Source organism: Globicephala melas, chromosome 2 (assembly GCF_963455315.2).
Source record: "Globicephala melas chromosome 2, mGloMel1.2, whole genome shotgun sequence".
Taxonomy (NCBI): Eukaryota; Metazoa; Chordata; class Mammalia; order Artiodactyla; family Delphinidae; genus Globicephala; species Globicephala melas.
Genome location: NC_083315.2, coordinates 141,670,045 through 141,695,698, shown reverse-complemented (window position 1 = coordinate 141,695,698; position 25,654 = coordinate 141,670,045). Strand labels below are relative to the sequence as shown.

The 25,654-nt window shown below is 36.5% G+C and overlaps 1 protein-coding gene across 10 annotated transcripts in view; it reads right to left on the bottom strand.

The window, feature by feature from the left end:
* FUT8 (fucosyltransferase 8) overlaps positions 1-25,654 on the bottom strand; it is a 324,493-nt gene that overhangs the window by 8,983 nt on the left and 289,856 nt on the right. For all 10 annotated transcript variants that reach the window (XM_030855266.2, XM_060294921.1, XM_030855259.2 and 7 more), the window contains 3 exons: positions 13,757-14,003; positions 9,806-9,982; positions 494-644 (listed from right to left, as the gene is read on the bottom strand). In XM_030855266.2, coding sequence (XP_030711126.1) covers positions 494-644; positions 9,806-9,982; positions 13,757-14,003 — 575 coding nt within the window. The remainder of the gene's footprint in view (positions 1-493; positions 645-9,805; positions 9,983-13,756; positions 14,004-25,654) is intronic.

The following is a 25,654-nucleotide window of genomic DNA, read 5'->3' as shown; positions in this document are numbered from 1 at the left end:
AATGTACAGTTTCTTGCTTGGTAGAAATGTTAAAAGGACCTGAAAGAGGAATTACATTTACTCTTTCTTATTTTCTATCAAGCAATCAAGTGAGGCAAAATGCTGAGCATTTAAGCCTCTCAGTATCAGTGCACTGAGGTGTAGAAATGGACGGGCTCTGGTTACGTACCGATTGTATGCAAAATCAGCAAGTATTAAGTAAACTTAATTACTTGCTGTTTCTGTTAAATGCTGTGAATAAGCCAAGTACTTTAAACAACCCCGGTAGCTGGCTTCAGTAGAGATGTATTCAACAATTGCTTGCAAACAATTCAATATTCAGTGCACTCAAATAGCTATGTTTTCTGGAATCTTCTCATTCTTTCACAAAAGGGATCATTCCCCAATATTAAAAACATTGTACCTGAGTCATGAAAACTAACATTTTTTTAAAAATCCAAGAACTTCCTGACCCAATATAACCAAAGAGTATTGATCACTTAAAAATGCTTACCTGGGATGAAAAAGTACACACTAGGAAGTCTGCCTGGGAGAGAAAGTGTATATCCAGGATCACACCTCGAAGTGAATTTTCTGTGTATCGATTATGTAGTCCGGCTGACCAAGAGATAGAGTTATCACTAATAAATTCATAACTGGGGTACCTGAAAAAAGAAATAAATTTATACAAACTCACTGAAATCATAGAATTCTGTCAGGAAATAGTATCCTATCAGCAGGAGGTAGCCAGCTCCTTTAACCAAGAGTCCCCCTCTTTCTGACAGTAAGGAAAGCTTTAACTCTGGCATTCAATAGAGTAGCTGACAAAGCATCTTTGAATCCATTGATGGGGCAGAAACCATTCTGGGGTGCCCTGTATGTTAAAAGTTATTGGCATGACATAAAATACACATAAGCACCAGAATGTCCCTTTCAATTCATGAAAGAATGGAAAACAGAAAGCTCTTTATTTTCATCGTAATAAGTGACCTTGAAGAGGTTTTTCAACCTGCTTTCATATTTTTTTCACACAGACACATTTTCATTTTATGCATTCCTTTCCCACTTTTATCCTTAAGCATATATCTTTATAAAAATATAACTTATATATTGTTTTTGCTTCTTCCAGTTTTATTGAGGTATAAGTTTTTAAAAGATCTATTATTTTATTTGTTTTTGGTTGCATCAGGTCTTAGTCATGGCATGCGGGATCTTCGCTGAGGCATATGGGATCTTTCGTTGTGGTGCGCAGACTTCTCTCTAGTTGTGGCCTACAGTCTCCAGAGCGTGTGGGCTCTGTAGTTGTGATGTGCGGGTTCCAGAGCACATGGGCTCTGTAGTTTGCAGCACGTGGGCTCTCTAGCTGAGGCACACAAGCTCAGTAGTTATGGCGTGCAGGCCTAGTTGCCCCGCGTCACGTGGGATCCCAGTTCCCTGACCAGGGATTAAACCTGCGTCCCCTGCATTGTAAGGCGGATTCTTTACCACTGGACCACCAGAGAAGTCCCAATTGAGATATAATTGACATACAGCACTGTATAAGTTTAAGGCACAATGATCTGACTTACACACATCATGAAATGGTTACCACAATAAGTTTAGTGAACTTCCATCATCTCATTACAGACAAAATTTTTAAAACAGGAAAAAAAATTTTCCTTGTGATGAAAACTCTTAGGATTTAGTCTCTTAACTTTTGGTTGCTGTGGCTAGGACTTTCAATACCATGTTGAATAAAAGTGGTGAGACTGGGCATCTTTGTCTTCTTCCTGATCTTAGAGGAAAAGCTTTCAGCTTTTCACGGTTGAGTATTATGTTAGCTGTTAGTCTGTGATATCTTATGGCCTTTGTTATGTTGAGGTATGTTTCCTCTACACCCACTTAGTTGAGAGTTTTATTATAAATGAATATAGAATTTTGTCAAAAGCTTTTTCTGCAACTATTGAGATGATCATATTATTTTTATCCTTTGTTTTGTTAATGTGGTGTATCACATTGATTTGCAAATATTGAACTATCCTTGCATCTACTTGATCATGGTATATGATCCTTTTAATGTACTGCTGGCTTCGGTTTGCTAATATTTTGTTAAGGATTTTTGTATCTCATCAATGATATCAGCCTGTAAGTTTCTCTTTTTGTGGCATCTTTGTCTGGTTTTGGAATTGGGGTGATGTTGGCCTTGTAGAATGAGTTCAGAACTGTTCCTTCTTCAATTTTTTGGAATAGTTTGAGAAGCATAGGCATTAACTCTTCTTTAAATATTTTATAAAATTCACCTGTGAAGCCATCTGGTCCTGGATTTTTGTTGGAAGTTTTCTGATCAATCTTGATTCAACTCCATTACTGGTAATTGGTTTATTAATATTTCTTCCTAATTTAGTCTTGGGAGACTGAAATTTTCTAGGAATTTATCCATTTCTTCTAGGTTGTCCATTTACTCACATATAGTTGTTTGCAGTAATCCCTTTTGATCCTTTGATTTCTGTGGTGTTGGCTGTAACATCTCTTTTTTCATTTCTGATTTTATTCATTTGGGTCCTCTCTCTTTTTTCTTGATGAGTCTGGCTAAATGTTTATCAATTTGTTTACCTTTTCAAAGAAACAGCTCTTAGTTTCATTGATCTTTTCTATTGTTTTAAGTGTCTATTTCACTTATTTCTGCTCTGATGTTTATCATTTCTTTCCTTCTACTAATTTTGGGCTTTGTTCTTCTTTTTCTAGTTCCTAGAGGTGTAAGGGTGGGTTGTGTGTGTGTATAATTATTTCAAGTGGATCTTAAGTTTGAACACATTCTAACAACTCCACAGTGTTTATTCCTGCCTTGCCCTGCCCACATTTAATGTTTTTTGATATCATATTTTACATCTTTTTGTTTTGTGTATTCCTTAACCATGTATTGTGGATATAGATAATTTACTACTTGTCTTTCAAGTTTCCTACTAGCTTTACAAGTGGCTGATCTACTACCTTTACTGTATGCTTGCTTTTACCAATGAGATTTTTCCTTTCATAATTTTCATATCTCTAGTTGTGGTCTTTTCTTTTATGCTTAGGGAAGTCCCTGTAACATTTCTTGTAAAGCCTGTTTAGCTTTAGCTTTTGCTTGTCTGTAAAACTCTTTCTCTCTCTTTCAAATTCGAATGGTAGCCTTGTGGGGTAAAGTATTCTTGGTTGTAGGTTTTTTCCTTTCATCACTTTGAATATATCATGCCACTCTCTTCTGACCTGCAAAGTTTCTGCTGAAAAGTCAACTGACAGTCTTATGGGAGTTCCCTTGTACATAACTAGTTGCTTTTCTCTTGCTGCTTTTAAGATTTTCTCTTTATCTTTATTTTTTGTCATTTTAATTACAATGTGTCTTGGTGTAGACCTCTTTGGGTTGATCTTGTTCGGAACTTTCTGTGCTTCCTGGACCTGGATGTCTGTTTCCTTTCCCAGGTTAGGGAAATTTTTGGCTATTCTTGTTTTAAATAAGTTCCCTACCCCTTTCTGTCTCTCTTTTCCCTATGAGATCCCTATAATGTAAATGTTGGTATGCTTTTGTTGTCCCAGAGGTCTCTTAAACTGTCCTCACTTTTTAAATTCTTCTCTTTTTTTTGTTCAGCTTGGGTGATTTCCACTACTCTGTCTTCCAGTTTGTTGATCTGTTCTTCTGCATCATTTAATCTACTGTTGATCCCTTCTAGTGTATTTTTTACTTCAATGATTAATTATTGCATTCCTCAGCTCTATTTGGTTCTTCTTTACCCTTTCTCTTTGTTAAGTCTGCCACTGTGTTCATCAATTTTTCTCCCGAGTTCATTCAGCATCTTTATGATCATTACCTTGAACCCTTTATTGGGTAGACTGCTCATCACTTTGCTTAGCTCTCCTTCTGGGGTTTGTTCCTTCATTTGAAACACGTTCCTTTGTCACCTCATTTTGCCTAATTCTCTGTGTTTATTTGTATGTATTAGGCAAGTCAGTTATGTCTCTCGTTCTTGGAGAAGTGACCTTATGTAAGAGATGTCCTATGGGGCCCAGCTACATACTCCCCTCTGGTCACCAGAGCTAAGGGTGCCTTGTATGTGGGCTGAGTGGGCACTTCTGTTGTGGTGGGGTCAACTACTGTGGGCATGCTAGTAGGTAGGGCTAGTTCCCATCCCAGTTGGCTGCCAGGTCCTGCCTCATGTGGAGGCTGCTAGCTGTTGGTAGGTGGGTCTGGGTCCTGACACAGCTGGCTACATGGCCTGGGAAGTCCCAGGGCCAGTGCCAGTCCACTGGTGGCTTGGGCTGGGTCCTGGTGTGCCTGGTTGCAGGCCCGCAAGTCCTAGGTTTGGTCTTGTGTTGCTGGTGGGCAGTGCTGGGTCCCAGTATGGCTGGCTGTGGGGTTTGGGGATCCCAGTACTGGTGCTAATCAACTAGTGGGCATGTAAGCCCCTGGTTCTAACAGGCTAGAAGGAGGACTCCAAAATGTTGTTTGCCAGCACCAGGGTCCCTGTGGTAGAATGAGCTTCCCACTGCCTGCTGCCAGTATATGTGTCCCCAGGGGGAGTCCCAGTTGCCTCCTACCTCTCTAGGAGGCTCCAACCTGCTTTCAAATTTGGTCATTGAGCTTTTCCTTTAGAATATAAACATCATGATTAAACTTCATTTAAATTTTTAGTTTAGAATTTGTGATAACTGAGACTTGTCTCCCTTAACCCCCATAAGCACCATCTTAACAAATAATGGTGACAGAAAACCATTCTAATAAATTTATGAAAGCAAATTCCTTGTAGATGTCCACCAACTAATATTGTGGTAGTCCTGAGAAGATATGTGTTAAAAAATATTAAAACAGGATGTGTTTAAAAAGTCTACTATATGTTCAAATGATTCTACTCTGAATTAGAGGTTTAATTATACTCTAGTATAGAGTGAATAAATTTTCTCAGTGCATGAGACAGATCAGAGTTAAGTTGTAAACTTTCAGAAGTTACATGCAAAGGGGATAGTCATTGTACCTACTTTATATAATTTTTTAAGAATTAAATAAATTAAGCAATGTAAAGTGCTTAGAAGAGTATCTGACATGTAGTAAATGCTCAATAAATCATTAACTGTGATTGTTAAACATTCTTTCCCCATATATTCACCTGGTTTTATCTCTTACTTCCCTCTTAGATCTCTGCTCAAATGCTGCCTTATTAGTGAGGAGTTTGGCAATCCCTAACCCTTGTACTTGCTTAATTTTTCTCTATGGCTCTTACTATCACTGAACATAATATATATTTACTGTTTATTTACTGTCTGCATTCATTCCCCACCTCCATCATCCCTAACTAGAATGTAAGCTCTATAAAGAGAGGTATTTCATCTGCTTTGTTCACTCTATTATTCTCAGCACCTAGAAGAGAATCTGGAATATAATACAAGGTCAATAAATATTTGTTGAAAGAATAATAGTTCCTATTTATAAGCCCTGAGGCAGCAGGAGTCAGCTTACATGTCTTTTTCCCACACAGTATTTCCCAAAGGTTAGGGCTATGCCTTATTTTCCTTTGCATCACAGCATCTAGCACTCCACACAATGCTATGTGGATGAATACATGAACAAGTTAGTGCTACCTATGTCTGGGACGTTTTCCTAATTCCCTAACAGCTGCTTCAGATTTCTCTTCATTCCACAACCTCCAAGGCGTTTTCTCTCATAGCCTCTAGTAATGACTGTGAAGAAAAAGTCTCTGAGCACTGTTTCAGTGATTGGTATTCAGTGTTCAGATCCATTTGGCCTCATTATTTTTGACATTTTGCCCTCCTCAACTTTGAATCAGGGAGATGAAGGAAATGTCACATTTGTTCTGAAAAGAAAACCACCAAAAAAACTTTTAATGTGATTCCTGTGAAGATGCAGATCCAGTCATGGGACAGAAACAGAAACAAATAAATATGAAAAGGCTGGAGGGTGGAGGAGGGGGGAAATCGTTAAAACACACCAGTACAGGTTTTATCCTAGAATAAAGACTAACTCTGTCAGCATGGTTTGGGTGCTCAGTGAAACAAACACAAGAGGGATCCTTTTACTGAGAAGTGATGGGAACATTATGCCCTTCCTAACTTAAAGGTCTCTTCCTGGAACCAAACCAAAAGGTCACCTAAGTTCCTCAGGCCTTATCTCTATATGCAAAAGATAGTTTGATGAAGGATACTGAGTGTTGAAAAACAGAAACAAAGTGAATAATGAGGGAAGGAGATTTTGTACTTCCAATAATGAGCATGAAACTTTCCACACAAACATGCTTCTTTCTTGTCTTACGCCTACAAGTATGCCAGCAGAAGTCTTCCACTGTGAGGCTGCAGAGATTGGCAATGATTAAAAAAAATATTTTTTTCTTCTTCCATCTTGCAAAAATTTATTTTTTATCTCACCCACGAAGTTGTAACTTGAAAGTATAAACTAACATCAAATTTTCTTTTGTGAGGTCTTTCTCCAGACAGGGGGATACTCCTCTTCTTGACTTCACTACCTAGTATACAACTCCTTCAGGACAATTATATAATGACACTGATTATTTGTTACCCGTATACCGCCTACCAGTTGGATACGCCCTGAGATAAGGAGCCACATATTATCTTTTATTTCTTTGTGTATTCCTAATGCCCTGTAACTGTCTAGCATATTAGATGTAGTTCAAAAAAATAGTGAAGAACTTTACCACTATTGCTGATTCTTCATTTCACATGGCAACCAAATGCTTTACAACAACTTTTAAACAAATTTCCTTACCTCTATTCATTTAAATGAACCTAATTTTAGGAAGAGCTTGTCCAGCATTTTTGATAAAGAGCAAACTAAATATGTAAATATTTAATCTGAGAGATTTTTAATGGCTTGTTTTTTCTCCTGTTTCACTCCTAAACCCAGTCTCCACTATCTTAGAATACAATGCTGGATAGACAACTTTAATAGTTCTTACTTCTTTGCCAAAGATTCTGTGATTTAAACACTCTAACAGTGAACTACCTAAGAGAGAGATCTCCACATTATCAGCAGCTGTCACAGTCACTAGGATGCTGGTGCTAAAATCTCGTGAATGAACTCAGTCTTAATCTAGAGAGACCTGAGGTGTAATACTAAGCAACAAAGCATTAACTACTAATCTTGACCCCTTTTACAAAGAATAAGCTAGTCAGAAAAATGGTTTCTTCTCTAACTGTACGAATACTATGCCTCATTTAAGTTTAATTCTCCATCTCTTCACCCTCTTGAAGCAGAAAAGTCTTATAATCACCTTGGATTCTATATACCTTGTTGAAAAATTAATTCATGCTTTGGTTTCCTAAAACAATAACAGAAGTTTTATGATTTGCTTAGGTATCAAAACCAATCTTGAGAGGTCAAAAGCAGAATTAATTCAGAGTGGAAAAAACTTTCAAGTAAAATAATGAAGGAGAAAAACGGTATTTAAATTCCTGAGAAAATCCTTAAAATGACTCAGAAAACCAAAGAATTTCCAAAGAAGAAAAAAATATGCACAAAATGCTATTGCTACATTTATAACAAAATGCTATTGCTACATTTATAAATGCTATTGCTACATTTATAGCCTGGAATACCATGGGGAGAGGAGTTACTAGCTTCTGACCACACACACATACACAAAAGAAAAAATCAAGTTTTACAGTTCTTACAATCCAAGTAGATACTACTGCCATCTGTACTATAAGGGTTGCTTGGTGTAAAAATATCATGCTGTGCTATGGATCACAGCTGTAAAATATTCATATCCTTTTATCTAACTACTTCCAAGTCCAGAAATCTAGATTAAGGAAATAATATGGATAATTTCAGGCATACCTCATAGCACTGGAAATTGGAAATAACCTGTCGAATATTAAGGGAATGGTCAAGTAAGCAATGGCATTTCCATTCAGTGGATATGTAGTCACTAAAAAAAGAGATTTACAATGACTTTTTTTAGCAACCTGGGAAAAGGGATCTAGTGCTGTATTAAGTAACAAAAGAGTTCAAATTATATAGAATATGATCAACTACACAAATGTATAACTACATAAATGACTGAAGGGAATATGTTGATATTTAAATAGTTGTTGCCACTGAGTAATGAGACTGTGGGTAATATTTTTTCCTTGCTTGTATACTTACCAACTCCATATTTTCTAATGAGCATGAATTATTTTGCCAGTCAAGGGAAAAACTTATGATGCATTCAAGAACAAGTCAAAGAGTAAATAAAGTAATACTTTAACATTTTTTCAACTAAGCTACAAATTCAGTCTGATATTTTAAAATGAAGGATTAAGATGAACTATTTCTACTTTGTTTCTCTCTAATAGGTCTGTAATATCAAACTGGAAAAATATCTGTGAAAATTTTTTCTTGTTTTATGTCCAAATGTTCATTTAATCCCTAACTCTTATACTTAAACAAGAATTATAAGTATATAACTTGGCTTATGTTTTGCTGATGAATTTCTTGGTCTTTTGTTTGTTTGTGCGCATGCACACCTGCGTGCGTGTGTGTGTGTGTGTGTGTGTGTGTGAGAGAGAGAGAGAGAGAGTGTCTGTGTGTATAATCAATAGAGGGAGCCTTAAAGAAAAAGCAATTTATATCAGGTTAATTTAGATTCTTACGAGGTAGAAATAGGGTTTAAATGATTATCCAGTGATATGGATAAATACCTGCATTATAGTATTCATTCCAGATTTGTTTTTCTTCCCAACCCCCATTTGTGACATAAAAGAGGGATTGAGAAATAAATTAATTAAAAGTCAAAAAGGTCAAATGATACTTGCTAATAAAATGTTTTCAAACAGATAGGACTGAAATGAACATAATTCAATACTTACTGGGCACTTACTAGAACTAGGTATAGTTTCTAAAGTGCTTATAACCTAGTGAGGGAGACAGAAGTAAGCAAGTGCTAAATACTAAGAGGAATGCACAGAGGAGAACCACTTAGTCAAGGATTCAGGGATGATTTCTGGAGTAGATAGTATTACTCTATAGTAGCACTACTCATACTGTATTGTAACTGTCCATTCCCCTACTAGATTGGGAATTCCTTGAGAGCAGAGAGTGTCTTGCTTATCATGGAATCCCCACCACCTAGCACAGTGCCTGAAATACAGGCAGGCAGGCTCAATACAGCTCAGTACAAGTTGGCAGTCCTTATTATTTCACTTACAAAACTCATCTTTTGATTTTTTGCCTTTTTAAAAAATATAATTTCCAAATTCCAGAAATTTTTATAAGATGAAAACTTACATCTTACACATGGTCTCAGTCGCCTGTGATTGTTGGTGAAGATAGTAAGAGCAAAAGGGCAAGCACCTGGTGTGTTTTATTGCTAACAGTCTTGTGAGTTGGTTAGTATGATGGACTAAGTGTTTGTGTCCCCCCAGAATTCATATGTTTAAGCCCTAACCCCCAATGTGATAATATTTTGAGGTGGGGCCTTTGGGAGGTACTTAGGGTTAAATAAGGTCATGAGGGTAGGACCCTCATGATGGAATTAGTGCCCTTCCTTACAAGAAGAGACACCATTAAGCTTGCTCTCTCCCTTCCAAGCACATAAAGGTCATGTGAGTATATAATGAGATGACTGCTGCCTACAAGTCAAGAGAAGGGGTTTCAGAATGAAATCTACACCTTGCTGGCACCTCACATATGCTTTGATCATAATAACAGTTGCACAAGTACACAGTTGTTTGAATTTAAAACCCCCAATAATCAGTAACAACATTCATTGTAACAAGAATCACAAGTCATGGGAATTAAGGATTCCTTTCAACTGAAAAGAGATGGTTCACTCTAGAATCATTAGTTCATCTAACTTACTTTGTTTTTGCCTCCTTTAATAAAGAAGGGTCATCTGTGGCCAAATATACTCTTTTTTTATCCACTTGCATTCTGCGAGCAAGAAGCTGAAAATGTTCTTCAACATGTACCATGTATTCCTCAATGGGGTGGAAGGCTGCTTCTGTTCCCACTTTGTCTGTGCGTCTGACATGGACTCTGTGGGGGCAGAGGGAGAAAGTCAGATTCTGCTGATAATGTTCTGATCCACTGAGTACTTTTAGGGTACTCAGCTTTATACCCCTATTCATGGTGGCATTATGGACATTTTAAACCAATTTTTCTTTCATTTTCACCATTAGAAAAAATAAAACCAATATTTAAAAAAATTCAAACATATATTTGTATATTAATACAAGGGGAATTAGAAAAAATAAGTTAAGTCTTTGAAGAATGCTTTCTTATAAAGAGAAAGTAATTGGCATAATAAGGAATAAATGGGAGATTCCAGAATTAGACCGCATATAAGGCAGCAAATACCAACCAGCCTTCCAGAAAAAACTGGATATAATTTTTAATATATTTGACAATAAAGGATGCCAAGATTCACAGTTGTTATTACGGAACATTAAATATATCACTTGTAATGTTTTGATGCCAAGTTTTCTTTTTCTTCATTTTATCCTGTACTGTCACTGTAATGCCAGCTTGTTGAATTTAAAGTTGTGCAAGGAAAACTCAGACCTGTATGGATTCTTCCTATAGCACAATCAAGGCAAGGCAAACCTTTTAAGAGTTCTTACTATTTTAAGTTCATGGAGCCATGCCAGCCTTTTTGTTGTAGGCATAATGAATTTCCTTTCCCGGCTTTTTACTCTATCAAACACAAGCAGATACTGATCTCATCTGTCCTATTTAAGGAAAGCTCCAAAACTGTAAAACTGGGGACACAGATTTACATTGTCCTGCACTGAATAAGGCATTGACTTCCAACAGTATTTTAATGAAAACAGGAACAATAGTTAGAGTTTGTTTTCATAAGTTAAAACACTACTTAAATTTGCTCTTCCCACATCTCCCCTCTTCCCAAATTACTAAACCACTATTCATATGTTGGAAAAGAAAAAAGGTAGATTTGTTTCCTTTAGGTCACAATATGTGGGCATGTCTTAAGTCAAGCCTAGGGCCAGCTTTTTATTATGTATCTGGAGTGAGGGTTTAACTTCACTGGAGTTACTCTGACATCTTTGTGGCTGTTCTTTCCTTTGCATTTCAGTTGATAGTCCAGATGTGACTACTATCGTATGAACACCTATCGTATCATCTTTTCCTTCCCACGTTCTTCTTAGTCACTGGTTCTCTCAGGAAATTTGGAATTGTTCACTGTGCTCCATGGAGATGAGATAGGGCAGAAAGAACAATTCCACTGAATTTCAATGAAAAGTTTCATGAGAAGAAACACTATTTGAAACTCTGATTTTACTGTGTTCTTGTTTTAGCTCTACTATTTAGAACAGGGGTCAGTAACTTCTATACATATGAAGACTAAGAAACAGGGAAGAAATGGGGTAGGAGTATGAAAATAAAGATAAAAACAAAGGAGAGCTATAACAAGAAGGAAAAATCAAAGGAAGAGGAGCATTTGACATAGTGGCAGAGTACTACTAAGCAATTTTCTCAATTTTCCAAGTATTCCTGAAATTAGGCCTAGACCAATAATTTGAGAGAGGACCTTAATGGAATTTTTATGAAGAATCAGAATGTTAGGCCTGTGAAGGATATTAGAAGTCATTTGGTTTAATGTAACTCTTTCATCTGACAGTTAAAGAAACTGATGTCTCTGAAGATATTTCAGGGAACAAAATGACAATATAAGGCAAAGGGAGGCTGGTTTCTTTCACATACATTTTAACCCAGTCTTTACAAAAGTAAAAGTTATTTGTGTACTTGCCTGATTTTCACTATCTATCAAAGCTCCTCCAGGGCAAGGAATCTGGTTTTATTTATTCCCAATTGCACCAAACACAACAAATGAATGGATGATAGGCAGACACAAAAATCTAACTGTTTAGTATATTGTAAGTAGAAACCTTAGATACTACTATCTAACCTAGCATTTTCTTTTGTTTTGTTTTGTTTTAATAAATGAAAAAAGAGTGACAATTAATGAAGGCCCAGAATGACCAAGTAAGTTGTCCAAAGTCACATAACTTGTTAGTGGTGGAAGCCAGATTGGACCCCCAGATTCTTGAACTCTAATGCACCCCTCTTTCATTACAGCACACTACTTAAGTGTGCAAATAACTTAGCTGTCTGTGGTACTTCAAGTTTCTATATTTGGCCAATTCTCAATGTGGTGGATACTCCATGAAAAATTAATAAGGGTAGTTTTCTGGTACGTAAAACGACAGGAAGGCCAGACAAAGTTAAGCAGGTGTAAGTCCTGGTTTTGCCTTTATAAACCCTGGAACTTTGGGAAGAGATTTTCTTTCCTTAGTTTCCTCACCTGTAAAATGGTTATCTCTGTCCACATCACAGGATTGTGTTACAGAATCAATGGGATAATGCAGTTGAAGTTACTTTGGTAATGTAACTACTATAATGTATCTTTCTCCATCTTCCAAGATCCTGTTCAAACACTGCAGCTATGAAGCCTTTCTTGGTCCTTTCTTGGGAAATGGAAGTGCATTTCCCCTCCCTCGACCTCTCATAAAACTTTTTATGCTTTCTCTCAGGGCATTTATCACATTCTGCTCATATAATGTTAGTTGTGTAAGTCTCTTTTCCCATGGACTGTGAGGAGTTAGAAGGATCCATTAAAAAAAATTTAACCTCTGTCCCCCACAGTAGCAAGTATTCAATAAACATTCTGCAGATAAGTGAATGAATCAACACATGTATTAATATTAACCAATAGCTGACTTTATTACAAACAATAGAAGCTGCAGAATGCCATAGTCTAGCCTACAAATCTATTTTCAGGAATTACTTAAGCATCATCAGTCTCTCTGAAAGGTAATAATATTTTACAGTGTATTTTTTCCCACAAAACTAAAATCCTTTTTCATCCTTATATTATCACATCATCATTTTTAGGGCAGGTATTGCCTTCCCTATTTTACAGATGGAAAAAAAATCAAAGCTCAATAATACTATTATTAAGTAACTTGGCCCAGAATTAGGGAAAATCCAGGAATATTACTGAGGTCACTTAACTCTCAGTCTAGTATTCTTCCCATTAGGCCAAGAACATTTCCCGTGGTGTGAAATCTGGCATCAGGACCCAGGAAAACTCCTTACTCCACAACTTTTTATGTATGGGTATAGGAGCACATGCTTGTGAGCAAAGATGCTCTTTTGGATTTTTTTTTGCTTCCAGGATTTCCTGATATATCTCCCTTAACATAAGCATGAGACTGTACATACATACATGATAACTCCCAAGTGGGCCAAGAGATAACTTTAAACAATAATTTTAACATTATCTTACATTACTAATGATATCTTTATTCTCAAAGTAGCTTTCAAAACAAAAAAGAAAACAGAACATCAAAAATGCAAAAGAATCACCAGTGGCAATTAATGAAATCCAAGAATAAGGTGCAATAGAAAAGCTATAAGTATGAGAGCTTCATCTCGTAACCCTGTTAGAGTAAGACAGGAGTCATGTATAGCATCTAAAACACTCCCAACAAAATAAGATTTTGCTGGTTTCCCCAGGAGAGACTGTTAATTTCAGAAACATGGTTTTATATATTTGTTGAATGAATAAATGAACAAATGATTAAGGGTGACTAAATTATAATGACTCAGCTGTTCTAAATGAACAAAGGAAGAATAATCTCCCTGTGGCCTAAGGTAAACTCTGGAACCTCTGTTTTTGGGTGGGGCTATGAAAATCACGCTATATCTTGTAAAGTTCACACTGTATTGTAAAGGTATGTATCCCTGCTACTACGCATCCCTTTTAGGAGGAACAAATCAGGTTCTTACCCAATAACTGGATGTTTGAAGCCTAGCTTCTTGGTGGCCTCTTCTATTTCTTTTTCCAGCCAAGGTTGTGGGCGGATCAAGTATTTGACAAACTGGGACACCCACCACACTGCAGGATCACCATGGACTCGTACAAGTCGATCTGCAAGGTCTTCTGGTACAGCCAGGGGTAAATATGGAGGACGAGGATGAAGACTGTCTACAATGGGGAGCTCAACCACCTGAACATTTTTGTCCTTTACTTCACCTGAGGGAATATCAAAACGTATCATCACCACATTGTATTCCTTGTACAACTACCATTTGACAAGAACTCACTCTGGGTGCTTTTATCTTCACAGAAACTCTAAAGAAGTAATATAATTTTCATTTTACAGAGGAAGTTAAGTAACTTGCCCTAGATACCAGAGTAAAAGTGACAGAGCTGAATTTCACATTCAGGTTGGTCTGCCCCTCAAGTTCATGGCCTTTTCTTTTCTATCATAATGTGCTGCCATATCAACACTTCATACCCCAGATAACAATGGTATCCATTTTTCTAGATTCCATATATATACGTTAATATATGGTACTCTTTTTTCTCTTTCTGACTTACTTCACTCTGTATGACAGACTCTAGGTCCATCCACATCACTACAAATGACTCAATTTCGTTCCTTTTTATGGCTGAGTAATAGAGGGGTGGGATGGGGAGGGTGGGAGGGAGGCTCAAGAGGGAGGGGATATATGTATACATATAGCTGATTCACTTTGTTGTACAGCAGAAACTAATACAACATTGTAAAGCAATTATAATCCAATAAAGATAAAAAAAAAAAAAAGAATGGTATCCGGCACTCAAAGCATCTAATCAGAGAATAACCATATCGCCAGTGGACATGGCTCCCTAGGCAAAGGTTCTGTTTTTTATACTTGTTTTTTAAAAATTTTTATTGGAGTACAGTTGATTTACAATGTTGTGTTACTTCTGCTGTTCAGAGAAGGACAAATATTGTATGATATCACTTATATGTGGAACCTATAATTGTTGTTTTTGAATTAGACATAGTGTTCTCAAAACTTCCAGCTTGCCATTATAGCAAATGGCTTTTGCATACTTTCATGACAGACCACAATGACTCTAGAGATATCTAAAGATCACAATTTTAAGGCAAGCATCTCTCTCTTTTGAAGAAAAAAATTTGATAGTTCTAAAGTATTTTTTTTTTCTTGGCCAAAATTAGACCTATTATATTCTCAATGATGATGAATAGAATCTGTGTTGATTGTTTACCTGGATATTTTAAATTTAAAGTTAGAACAGAGATAGAGAATTTCTGTAGATGACGACTGGTTTAAAAACCCAACTTCTATATACCATTAATGTTACTGCTGTTCTATCAACTTTATAATGCAATGAGAACAAACCAAAATGTGATAGACAGCATCCTTAGAGTTTACGTCACATACTGAAGACCACATGGTAATAACTAGAAAACACAAAGATATCAGGCAGAAAGATTTCACAAATGTAAAACGTACTGACTTAAATTTTCAATAACAAAAAGTATTAACCTGAACATACAAAATAACTCCAGTTAAGATGTTGTCATTGTGCATAATAAATTAGAATCACAGTTAAACACTGGACTGTCAAAGGAAGAATGTACTTGTAGAGAACAGACCTAGAATATGTTTAAAATGTATCCACCAGAATGAAGCACAGTCCTTAAATTCTGTTTTTCTACATATATGAAAAGTATTTTTAAATAAATTACATGATCTGGGTATGTGATCACTCAAACCAATTGCATAGTTATTAGAAAGTCAGTATAACTAAGAATTAAAAACTTCTGGTTAATATTCTCTCTCTCTCTGATATATAAAACTCATTTCAGGAGTCTTAGAACAAAGCCCTTGAAACATGACATTTGTTGAGGGAATAAATGGGAATAAACAAATTTACCGCCAGTATTTCAGTTGTCTAGCATGCCAGTTAAGAAAGAGTTGGGCCCCTTTATCAGATGAGAAACTGTAATTAAGAGTGTGTGGGGAAAGAATGAGCTGCATTTTAAATTAATCTCTAATAGTCTCCCTAAGGCAAGGAAAATTGGGGTGCTTTCCCTGATGTGGAGATGATAAGTAGTACATGTATGAGAGAGGAAAAAATAAGGAAGAAAGGTAGCTCTTTTTTTTTATAAAAAACAAAGAGGGAAAGAAAGAAAGATCCTAGCTTCTCATATACAACCATAAACAAAAGCAAAATTAGTACGGCTACCTTCTTTTTGTGATTACTTCCTGAAAAGGTTATTCTAAATGTTCCATGTAACTAGCTCCAAACTTCATTCATGTGAAAGTATTACCTTCTAATTGTCCTAAGACCTCAAACTTCTGTACAGCTAGCCCTATTGACTATTTCATTTCAGAAGTGAAAACTATGCTTGTACCTTCAAGACACAGAACTCAGTTTATTTTTATTGACTCTTTTATTCATTCATTCATTCAAATATTTACTGAATACTACTATGTCAAACTCTGTACTAGGCAGAGTATAGAGTGATGACATGGTTCCTGCCTGTCAAGATTTCCAGTTCAAAAACCTCACCCAGAACTAGACTGCTTTTGGTGAAAGAAAAACAAACAAAATAAAACAAACCATCATCACCAACAAACATGCTACCCAAAACATATCGATACTCAGCTGCCTAGTAAAATATTAAGAAAGGGGTATTCATATTTATAAATGAAAAGAACTGTCACAGCATGAAAGTTTAGCCTCCTCAATAATGATACATTTCAAAATGAAAGATAATTACATAGTACACACTATGTTAGAAGGTCTTTTCTTTTACTTGGTTTACCACATAACATTTTTCATTCTATTGGAATATACATTCAAAAGAATTTACATCTGGAAGAGATCCTAGAGATAATCTTACTCAGTGTTTTCTAAACTTCAGTCATTTAAGTACCACCTTTGTAATTCTCCCCATATCCATATACCATCTGTACTATTTAATGTTTTAAAAATTCACTTTTTAAAACTTAAATTGATTTATTTTATAGATGGTAATTAAAAATATAACTTCACTAAAAACAAACCATGTTATTAAACTCTATACAGATACTATTGCTTATAAAGAGTTCTGAGCTCAAGTCAGATTTTTTTTTTTTTTTTTTTTTGGCGGTACGCGGGCCTCTCGCTGTTGTGGCCTCTCCCGTTGCGGAGCACAGGCTCCGGACACGCAGGCTCAGCGGCCACGGCTCACGGGCCCAGCCGCTCCGCGGCATGTGGGATCCTCCCGGACCGGGGCACGAACCCGTGTCCCCTGCATCGGCAGGCGGACTCTCAACCACTGCGCCACCAGGGAAGCCCTCAAGTCAGATTTATATTAAAAAAGATTATTAGTGAGGTTTTAAGGGGTGATAATTGCCTCTCCCTTTATATCTCCTATGAGTTTGAAACCAAATGAAAAGCAGAGAGAGGAATAAAAAGGCAATCAAAATATCAGCTTGATTACCAATAAAGATGAACTGGAGAACACAGTTTTGTGTTCTGGATTGATGGTCTCATGGGTTTCCTAATAGTTCCCACCCAGTCCTAAGCAGAGTTTGTCAACAAAGGCCTTCTATGCACATGGTGGAGGAGGAGCGTGTCTTCTGAGAATGCGCCACACCATGAGATGAGCCAGAAAGGGCTTGACCTCACATGTTTGGTTCTTCCTCTTAACTCACCAGTTGTATAACACAGGACTTTCCTTCCAAGTAGAGGTGAAATGAGGTAGACAGAGCAAAAAAGCACTTCTGTACTTTTCCCTTCTAAGGAATGGAATTAACTTCGCTTCTATAGAGATTTTTGAGGAATAAACGATCCACAGTATCTGCCCCCGCCTACCTCCATCCCCAAACAACTATCCAGTGTTAAAGAACTATTAAAGATATCTTGATATCAAATTGAGACTGATATAATCAGAAAGACTGAACAAGGAATAACTCTCTCAGGTATGAGATTCAATGTTCATTTTAATGTTTTATCAGAAAACCACCTGACATTATCACATATGCCACCTAAAGTCACCTCTAGTAATCTGTGTGGTAGGTTTCAGAATTTGGGAAACACAGATTTATTTAAACTGCCTCATTTTCCAGAAGAAATAGACTAAGAGAGGTTAAGAGAACTTCTCAACGGTAATACAGCTAATGATCAGACTCTAGTGTTTACTCCACTACTTGTATTACCTTCTGCTTTCTGGAACATAAATTTTTAAAAAGCATTTAAGTATGGCCCTATTGACCAATCAAGAGTGCCCTGCCACTCTAAGAGGACTCTAGTGTTGGTTAAAAAAAAAAAAAGCACTGCATCAACCTTCTAGCAAGAGAATGTTTCAGATGTACAAATCATACATAAGTCAGTACTATTCATCTGTAAAGAATCAGTGCAAACTAGCCTGGGCATTACACAACTGACTGCCCAGTTCAACTCGAATTGATTCGGTCATTATTAATTATCTCATATTCAAGACTACCTCTCTTGTGGATAATCCTCTTTTATCAGGTCATTTGCTGAGGGCAGCTCTGGCAGGAGCATAGGTAGCTCTTTGAAAGGGATGATCTCCACAGTTACAGGCAAGTACCTTTAGAAGAGCCCTCTTCCCTGCTAGTCAATTCATGAGAGTCTCATTTAAAAGCATTACTCTGTCATCATTTCATGTAACATTAAGTCAGAGACACCAGCCCTGCAGCTAGTCAATTAGAATTATTAGTCTTCCAAAGACTCAATAGAAAGGGCTTGAGAAGCTTAATATCCACCATAAATGAATGGGTTCTACTATAATGAAAAATGTTTCAAGGATAGAAAGATTTTGGGTCCCAGTGCATACGATTTCTTCTGTATTTACTGTCTTGTTGTGAGAGAAGCAGCACTCAGGAGGGGGAACTCTCCTAAAAACAGAATTCATAGAGCTCAGAATTGTCAAGGCAGAGAGGTTTGGAATAGGGTTGCCAGTTGAGAAAAATCTTCAATAAGACATCACTATCTAGAACTTAAATTCACTTGGTGGGAGGAGGGGGTTATTAGTAACTTATCTGAAAGTTCTGATATTCTATCATCACTAACTTGACCAAAATTCTGTGCTATACTGAAAGTACAGAATAGCAGTACGTTGTCTAAACTAGTAATACTTCCTGCTCATATTACAGCAAGGAATTTGTATGATTAAATTATATCCACAAAGACTATCTGGACTTTTGGGATTTACATTTTCTTGCCACTGTGTGGCCAAATATGACTGACTAAATTCTCACTCAACTCTCTGAGACTTGTTAGAGAAGGCAAGAGTAAAAGACCGAAAGTTAACTAGCGTGGTGAGACCTCTAGAGGCACGGGGGAGCGTTCTTGATTTTACTTGATTTATAGATGGCCATTTAAAAAAAAAAAAAAAAAATCACATAAATGTGTGAGCTCTGTTCTTTTGGATTTTAACATGACGACATTAATATTTATATCCTCATTTAATGACTGAGCTCTGTTCTCATTTAAAATATGAAGGAAAGATACACTATTAAAAAGTGAACATCTGGGCTACTTTCCTTTTGTTTTACAACCACTGATAGCGGCTGATAGAGATCTCTTCCTGAACTTGAATGAACAACTGTCACCTGCCATATGAATTCCATCACTGCTCTACTTAAGCAACAACTCAAAAGACTGTTATTACTGCCAGTTTGAAGCCTTGAACCAACTGAGTGAAAAGTTCTAAATTCAATCATATGAAACCCACTGCAGTGTTAGCAACATTCTTAAGAATTAGCATATCACACTGTGGGAACGACTGTGCAGCATTCTTATGAGGTGCTGCCTTCTTTTACTAGCAACAGAAATGCCTTGCAAAAGCAACCAGACTCATGGTTCACGGACCTCAATGATATTCTGACAGACTTGACTCTGGATTGAGGACTGAAAGAATAGCTAATGGAAAATATGTAATAACTTAGTGAATTATGCAGTTCAGGATAAAGTAGGCAGGACAGTGTCAAAAGAAAAAAGACCAAAGATATTTGTTTGCTCTGTACCACTAAACAGAAGGTTTCCTGCAGTCATTCTTAATGTTTCTGAAACAAATTTAGTCATTTAACTTTTATATACATATGTGTTGCTTTGCCAAGAGGTTCCAGACATTCCACAGACAGCTTGCTCATAAAGGAGATGCTGCCAATAGTTTCTTTGATCATTCAGATTACGCAGGCCCTGGAACTCCATGGCTAGAGATTTTCGGGGAGTTTGTTGTTTGTTTCTTAGTAATACTTTCTCCTAACTTAGAACCTCCTACTAACCCCAAGGATCCCAAGGAATCCTTGAACAGCTTTTCTCATTGGTAAGAAACAAGAGAGTGGAGGAACGGAAAGCAGTAGAAACAAAGACAAGGCTTAATATCATCAAATTTAGCGAAGAGCCAAACCCCAACCTTTCTTTCCCCCATTCTTGTAAAAAAAAAAAAATCACAATTCCATTCTCATATTCCTCTTATTCTTTCATCACATGTCATGTCTCCTTGAAAGAAATAGCCAGGAGGAAGGACCTCATGGTAATACCAGCCTTTCATTCCTTGAGAATCCCTGCAAGAGGTGATGGAGTGAGCAGGTGCGCTGTCAGGATCTCACTGGATAGAGCTGTCAGTTGGCATGCTGCATTCCCTTCTGCTTTGGGGGAATGTTATAGTTGCCTCTGTGGTTAGCACATACTTGGAGAGTTAGGAATGCGATATTTCATGCTGGATTTACAGCTACTTGTAATTTTTATGCTGTTAGCTTCCAATTATGTTAATCAGGAAGGCCTAATTAGGGTTCCTTGATGATAGGGTAAAGGTCCATCCTAATACTCTAAGATACAAGAATTACAACAAGAAATCCTGGATATTCCATGAGAGAAGAAAATGAATATACAGTCATTTTGGAAGAAGGAGATAATAACAAAATAGTTAAGACTTCTGTGGGATGTGAGGAGAGAAGACAAATTAAGTGTGGCACCATGCTAAAGCACTGATAAAACAGACAAATATCTTGGCCTACTAAAATAGGGACTGGAACATCAAACCTCCCTCATATTGTATGCTAGACCAATCCATAAAGTACCAGCAGCTCCAAGAGTCACCCTGCCATCATGCCCATCTTTAGCTCCTGCTGCCACCTCAGACTGCAGAGTACGTCTTCTTCCCCAGCTGCCTCCTCCTCCACTGTGGAAGAAAACAGATGGGCAATGGGGTACGGCTTTACATGACAAGCCACAGCTCCTGCTGTCACTGAGGCTCCAATCTGGTATAAGTCACCTGTTCCTCCCTCATTTCTCCTCTTCTGGGTTGTATTAGATCTCTAGAAAGAGAGCTAGTACTTTACAATCTCCAGCCTCTGGTGGCAGAGCTGAGAAAAATACTATAAAGACATTATTCAAAACATGGCTATATTTTACCCATTCTGGTTTAAATAGAGGAAGAGCAGGGGATATCCATAAATAAAGAAAAAGAACTATGAGGCAAAAAGCATGAAACCTTAATTAATGGAGCATGGAAAGGGGAGGGAGGAGGAAGATAAACATAGCAAACAGGGTAAAGAGGAGAAGTCTGAGATGGAGAGTAGTCTTTTGATTATTACTGCTTAAAAAAGATAATACTTTGTACAGGTTTGATACTTCACACGATGGCTCCCATGACACTTTTCGTTTATGCAGGGACTGCACAGCCACAACCTTCTTTAGAATCTACGCTAGAATTTGCAAAGGAATATGTCTATCACTCCTTTGCCAAGAAGATTCCTACTATTTCTTATTATATGCAACATATTTTTCAACCTGTAGATAGTTATCTATCAATAAGCCACAAAGTCTTACCTGGTAGATCTCTAAATCAGAGGCCACCATTTATCATAATCCCATCTTCATCTCAACTGATAAGGATTCTGGCAGGGATACAGGTCCAGAGTCTGTTCTTTCCATATGCTTTACTCCTTGTCAATCACCCATGCTATAAGCCACTTCTAACACAGCTCCTGCATCCACCCCCTCCCCACCTCACCTCTCTATCAGCATCTTGAATTAAGAGCTAACATTTGCTGAACAACTATATGCTAGGTACTACACTAAACATTTTCCATACATTATCCCAATTAGTCTACAAAGTCTTTATGAGGTGAGTACTCATTTTACAGACGAAGTTAACTCAGTCTGTTCAAGGCCACCCAGCTAGCATTCAGAAATAGGAGCTGAACTTAGACATTCTGATTCCAGAGTTTAAAGTCTTACTCCAACCCTACTCCATTACCTTTAAGTTTCAGAGAAAGCCAAAGTGACTCCTCCTGTAATGAAAAACAGAGGCGGGAGGGGGCCAGGCTCCAAGTGTGAGTTTAAATAGCCAAAGGAAGAGGTAACAGAACTCCCATGTGTAAGGTACAGATCTCTCTCTACAGAGTGCACTGGATCTAGAAATTAATATTAAGTAAAGGATATAAAAACTTCAAACAGTTATCATGTGTACCCATATAAAGCTATTAGAAGCCATGAATTATGGCTTAACAAAACAATTTCATTCATTGTCATTTTGGGTTCACACTGGGATCCCATAAGAAACAAAAATAATAGCTAGACAGCTAACCTCAAATTTAAATTATTTGTATGAAATAATTAAGGTGCTTTTTAGTCAATTTAAAGCTCATGGTTAAGAGTTAATAATACCTTCACAATTTGATTGTAAAGAGAAAATATGAATTAGACAACCTATGACAGTCTTATTTCCTAATAATGATATAATAAGCTTTCCATGAAGAAGAAATAGCCTACTTCAGAACAAAGAATCAGGAAGCAAAGTTATTATAAAGAGATTATTAAATTTGTAAACCATTCTCCCTATTACCTATTTACATACTTATTTTCAACTATTAAACATTAAAGCAAAACATATTCTACAATCTAAAATACTTCTGTCCTTAAAAAATACTTTCACCTTTAATTTCTTAAGTGGTATATTTAGGGATAAATAAAAATAAACAAATTTCAATTTATTCATAAAGACCTTATAAAACTGACTGAAGTATCTACTCCTGTTGATATGATCCAAAATTCAGGGTATAATAACTGATGGCATCCAAAATAAACCACAAAATAAATACAAGTATTTTGTATTTTCAGAAAAAATTTCAGCCTTGATTATTATAATAATTAACTTTATTCATGTCAGAAGAATTTCTGAAAGATTAAAAAATATCAGAGAAAGAACTTTTAGAGGGGATACAAAGTAATTTTAAGTCAATTCAATAGTTTACTAAGTTGAACATACATAAAAGGGGTAATCACAATTGTGTTTATATATAAATTAACTTGTGCAGTTCAACTACTACCTCTCAAGAATAAAAAGAAATAATGTTTTTTAAGAGGATGGAGATCTTCCAAATGACAAGAGGATGATTCTCTTCTATCTGAAAAGATGAAAGTTGAGAGGGGATATGTTCAAAGCCTATAAAAATCATGACAGATTTAGATAATGTGTTCAAGCTGTGTTCACCAAACCTTAGAATTAGGAACCTTTCACTGGTGCTTGAAAAAAGTACTTTGAGAATAACTAAAATAAAGCCCATTTTACACAATAGGTAGAATTCTTACAGAACTCAATATCCCAAGAGAAGATAAAAGTCAAAAATGATATGTTTGGGGAAAAATGTAAATGTTCAGACCTTGACATCATGGATGGCAACTATATCTCCCATAAAATGTCACTGAGGACTACTGTTAAATCAGAGTTCTGAACTGGATAAATCAACGATATGACTCAAAATGTCCTTAGGCTTCAATGCATAGGAAACAATATATACAATATAATAAGACTATGTTACATTTTGGCTCTAAAGGATGCTTTTTCTTTGTGTACTAACAAACTATTATTTCTTTTCCTTGCAGTATGGACATAAGAGGCAGATACACCATTGAATCAATGATACAAGGAAGAAGAATAGAATATTACTTATGCCTGCTGATATTGCTTACTTGGTTAGAATAGATTATAAAATTCATAAAATAAAGGATACTGGAGTTCTGACATTGGTACCTCATAGTTAAGTTTTGTAGAACAAAACTCGTACATGACTATTTGCTCTCACCAGTATCAAACAACCAAAAAAGGATTTATTGAGAACTGTTTTAGTCAAGGTCACTTGTTGCAAGGACTAGAAACCTGATCAAGTTAGCTCAAGTGAAAAGGACATTACTGAAAGTATATAAGGGAATTGCCAAGAAACAAAGAACAAGAAGTACAACTGTATCTTATAGAAAATGGGAAGCCTGCAATTCTTACTACCTCTCTGTGGCCCCCTGGTCTGGGCAGGTCAGCGACACTTTCTGCTAACTGACTTCTCTCTTCCTCGGGGCCCATCTTGTAGCCATCATCTTTAGACTACAAGATTTTACAACTTAGTCTCACCCTCAGATAAGCTAGAGTCTCTGTCTTGTAATGATACTAACATTTACTGAGACCATGTGCTGAATACTGTGCTAAATGCTTATGAATATTATTTCTCTTAATTAACAAAACTACCCTACAGGGCAAGTACCCTTATAGATGACCAGTGAAGGAGTTAGAATCCAGAGCAATCGGACTCCAGAGCTGGAGTGCTCAACTGTAAGATTAGATTACCTGTCACCAGGTATCTTATTGGCACAGCCCAGCCTAAAGGATTAGTTTCTCAGGATCAGGTAATCACCTTGGCCTGTACAGCTGTAACTACCTGTGTGCGCACACATATGTGTGTCTGTGTAGGAGGGGAGGAGTGGTTACATGATATACACAAGGCAGCAAGAACTGTATTGTCCAAATAGATGTTATTAGATGAAGTGCGAGGAGTTAATAACTGATGTATAGTAAACCATTGGCTTTTAGGAATTTAAAATTTTAGGAATTTCACTCTCAGAACATAGGGTAATTTTAAGAACCATCCATGTACATATCTCTATCACTGCATTTAACAAGTTGTATTATAATTATGTTTTTGTAGCTGTCTCTCGCACAAGTCTGGAATGATGACATAAACCTTAACATATTCATCCTATTGCCTCATCAACTATCACTATCCCAGGCATACAAAAGGCAGAAAATTAAGTTCTTAGTTGAACGACTGAACTTAATATATAAAGCACTATAATCAACATGAATCCCACAGTCTGCTGTAGGAAATAATCACTTAGTAAGTGAGACGACCATTCAGCATCACAATCTCAACACTATAGGTAAATTTCGAGATTTGAGAATATCACCAGTTTTATTGCTTTAAGATGCAAAATAGTCAAAACTACTCAGGTACTGCCTTTATTTAAGAACTTTAGCTGTCTCTTAGATAACAAATACATGAAAAGTGGTATAGAAATACTTGTTAAGCTATATTTATATAACAACCTTATTCTTCTTGTTGCTTGCACAGTACTTCAGAAATATATAGGCATTCTTCCTTGGATCTACCAACCATTTTTAAAATATATACTACCTAGATAGGATAGAACAGGAAAGAAGATAATACTCTTGCTTTTGTTATGGTTTCACTGTACTTTTTGAGGGAGTTGAATGGACCCAAAGAATTGTCTTTGAGAGTGACAAACACTATAGAATCTATATTTCAGTTATAAAATAATATCAGAATTTGTAGTTAATTTTTACATGATGTACAGAGCTTGATGGAACTGGAAATTATGCTAGACATGTTTTAGGTATGTTTCATTGCTAGAACAAAGTCTGTTCCTTCATTCAGAATTTGTAAGTTTCACACTTTGTATTAACTGGAAGTAGATAATTAAATTAATTTAAAAGAGTTTCACTTAGACTATTTCTACACATCATAACCAAAAATACAAAAATAAATTGAACCTTACATTTAAAACTAAGATTTTCA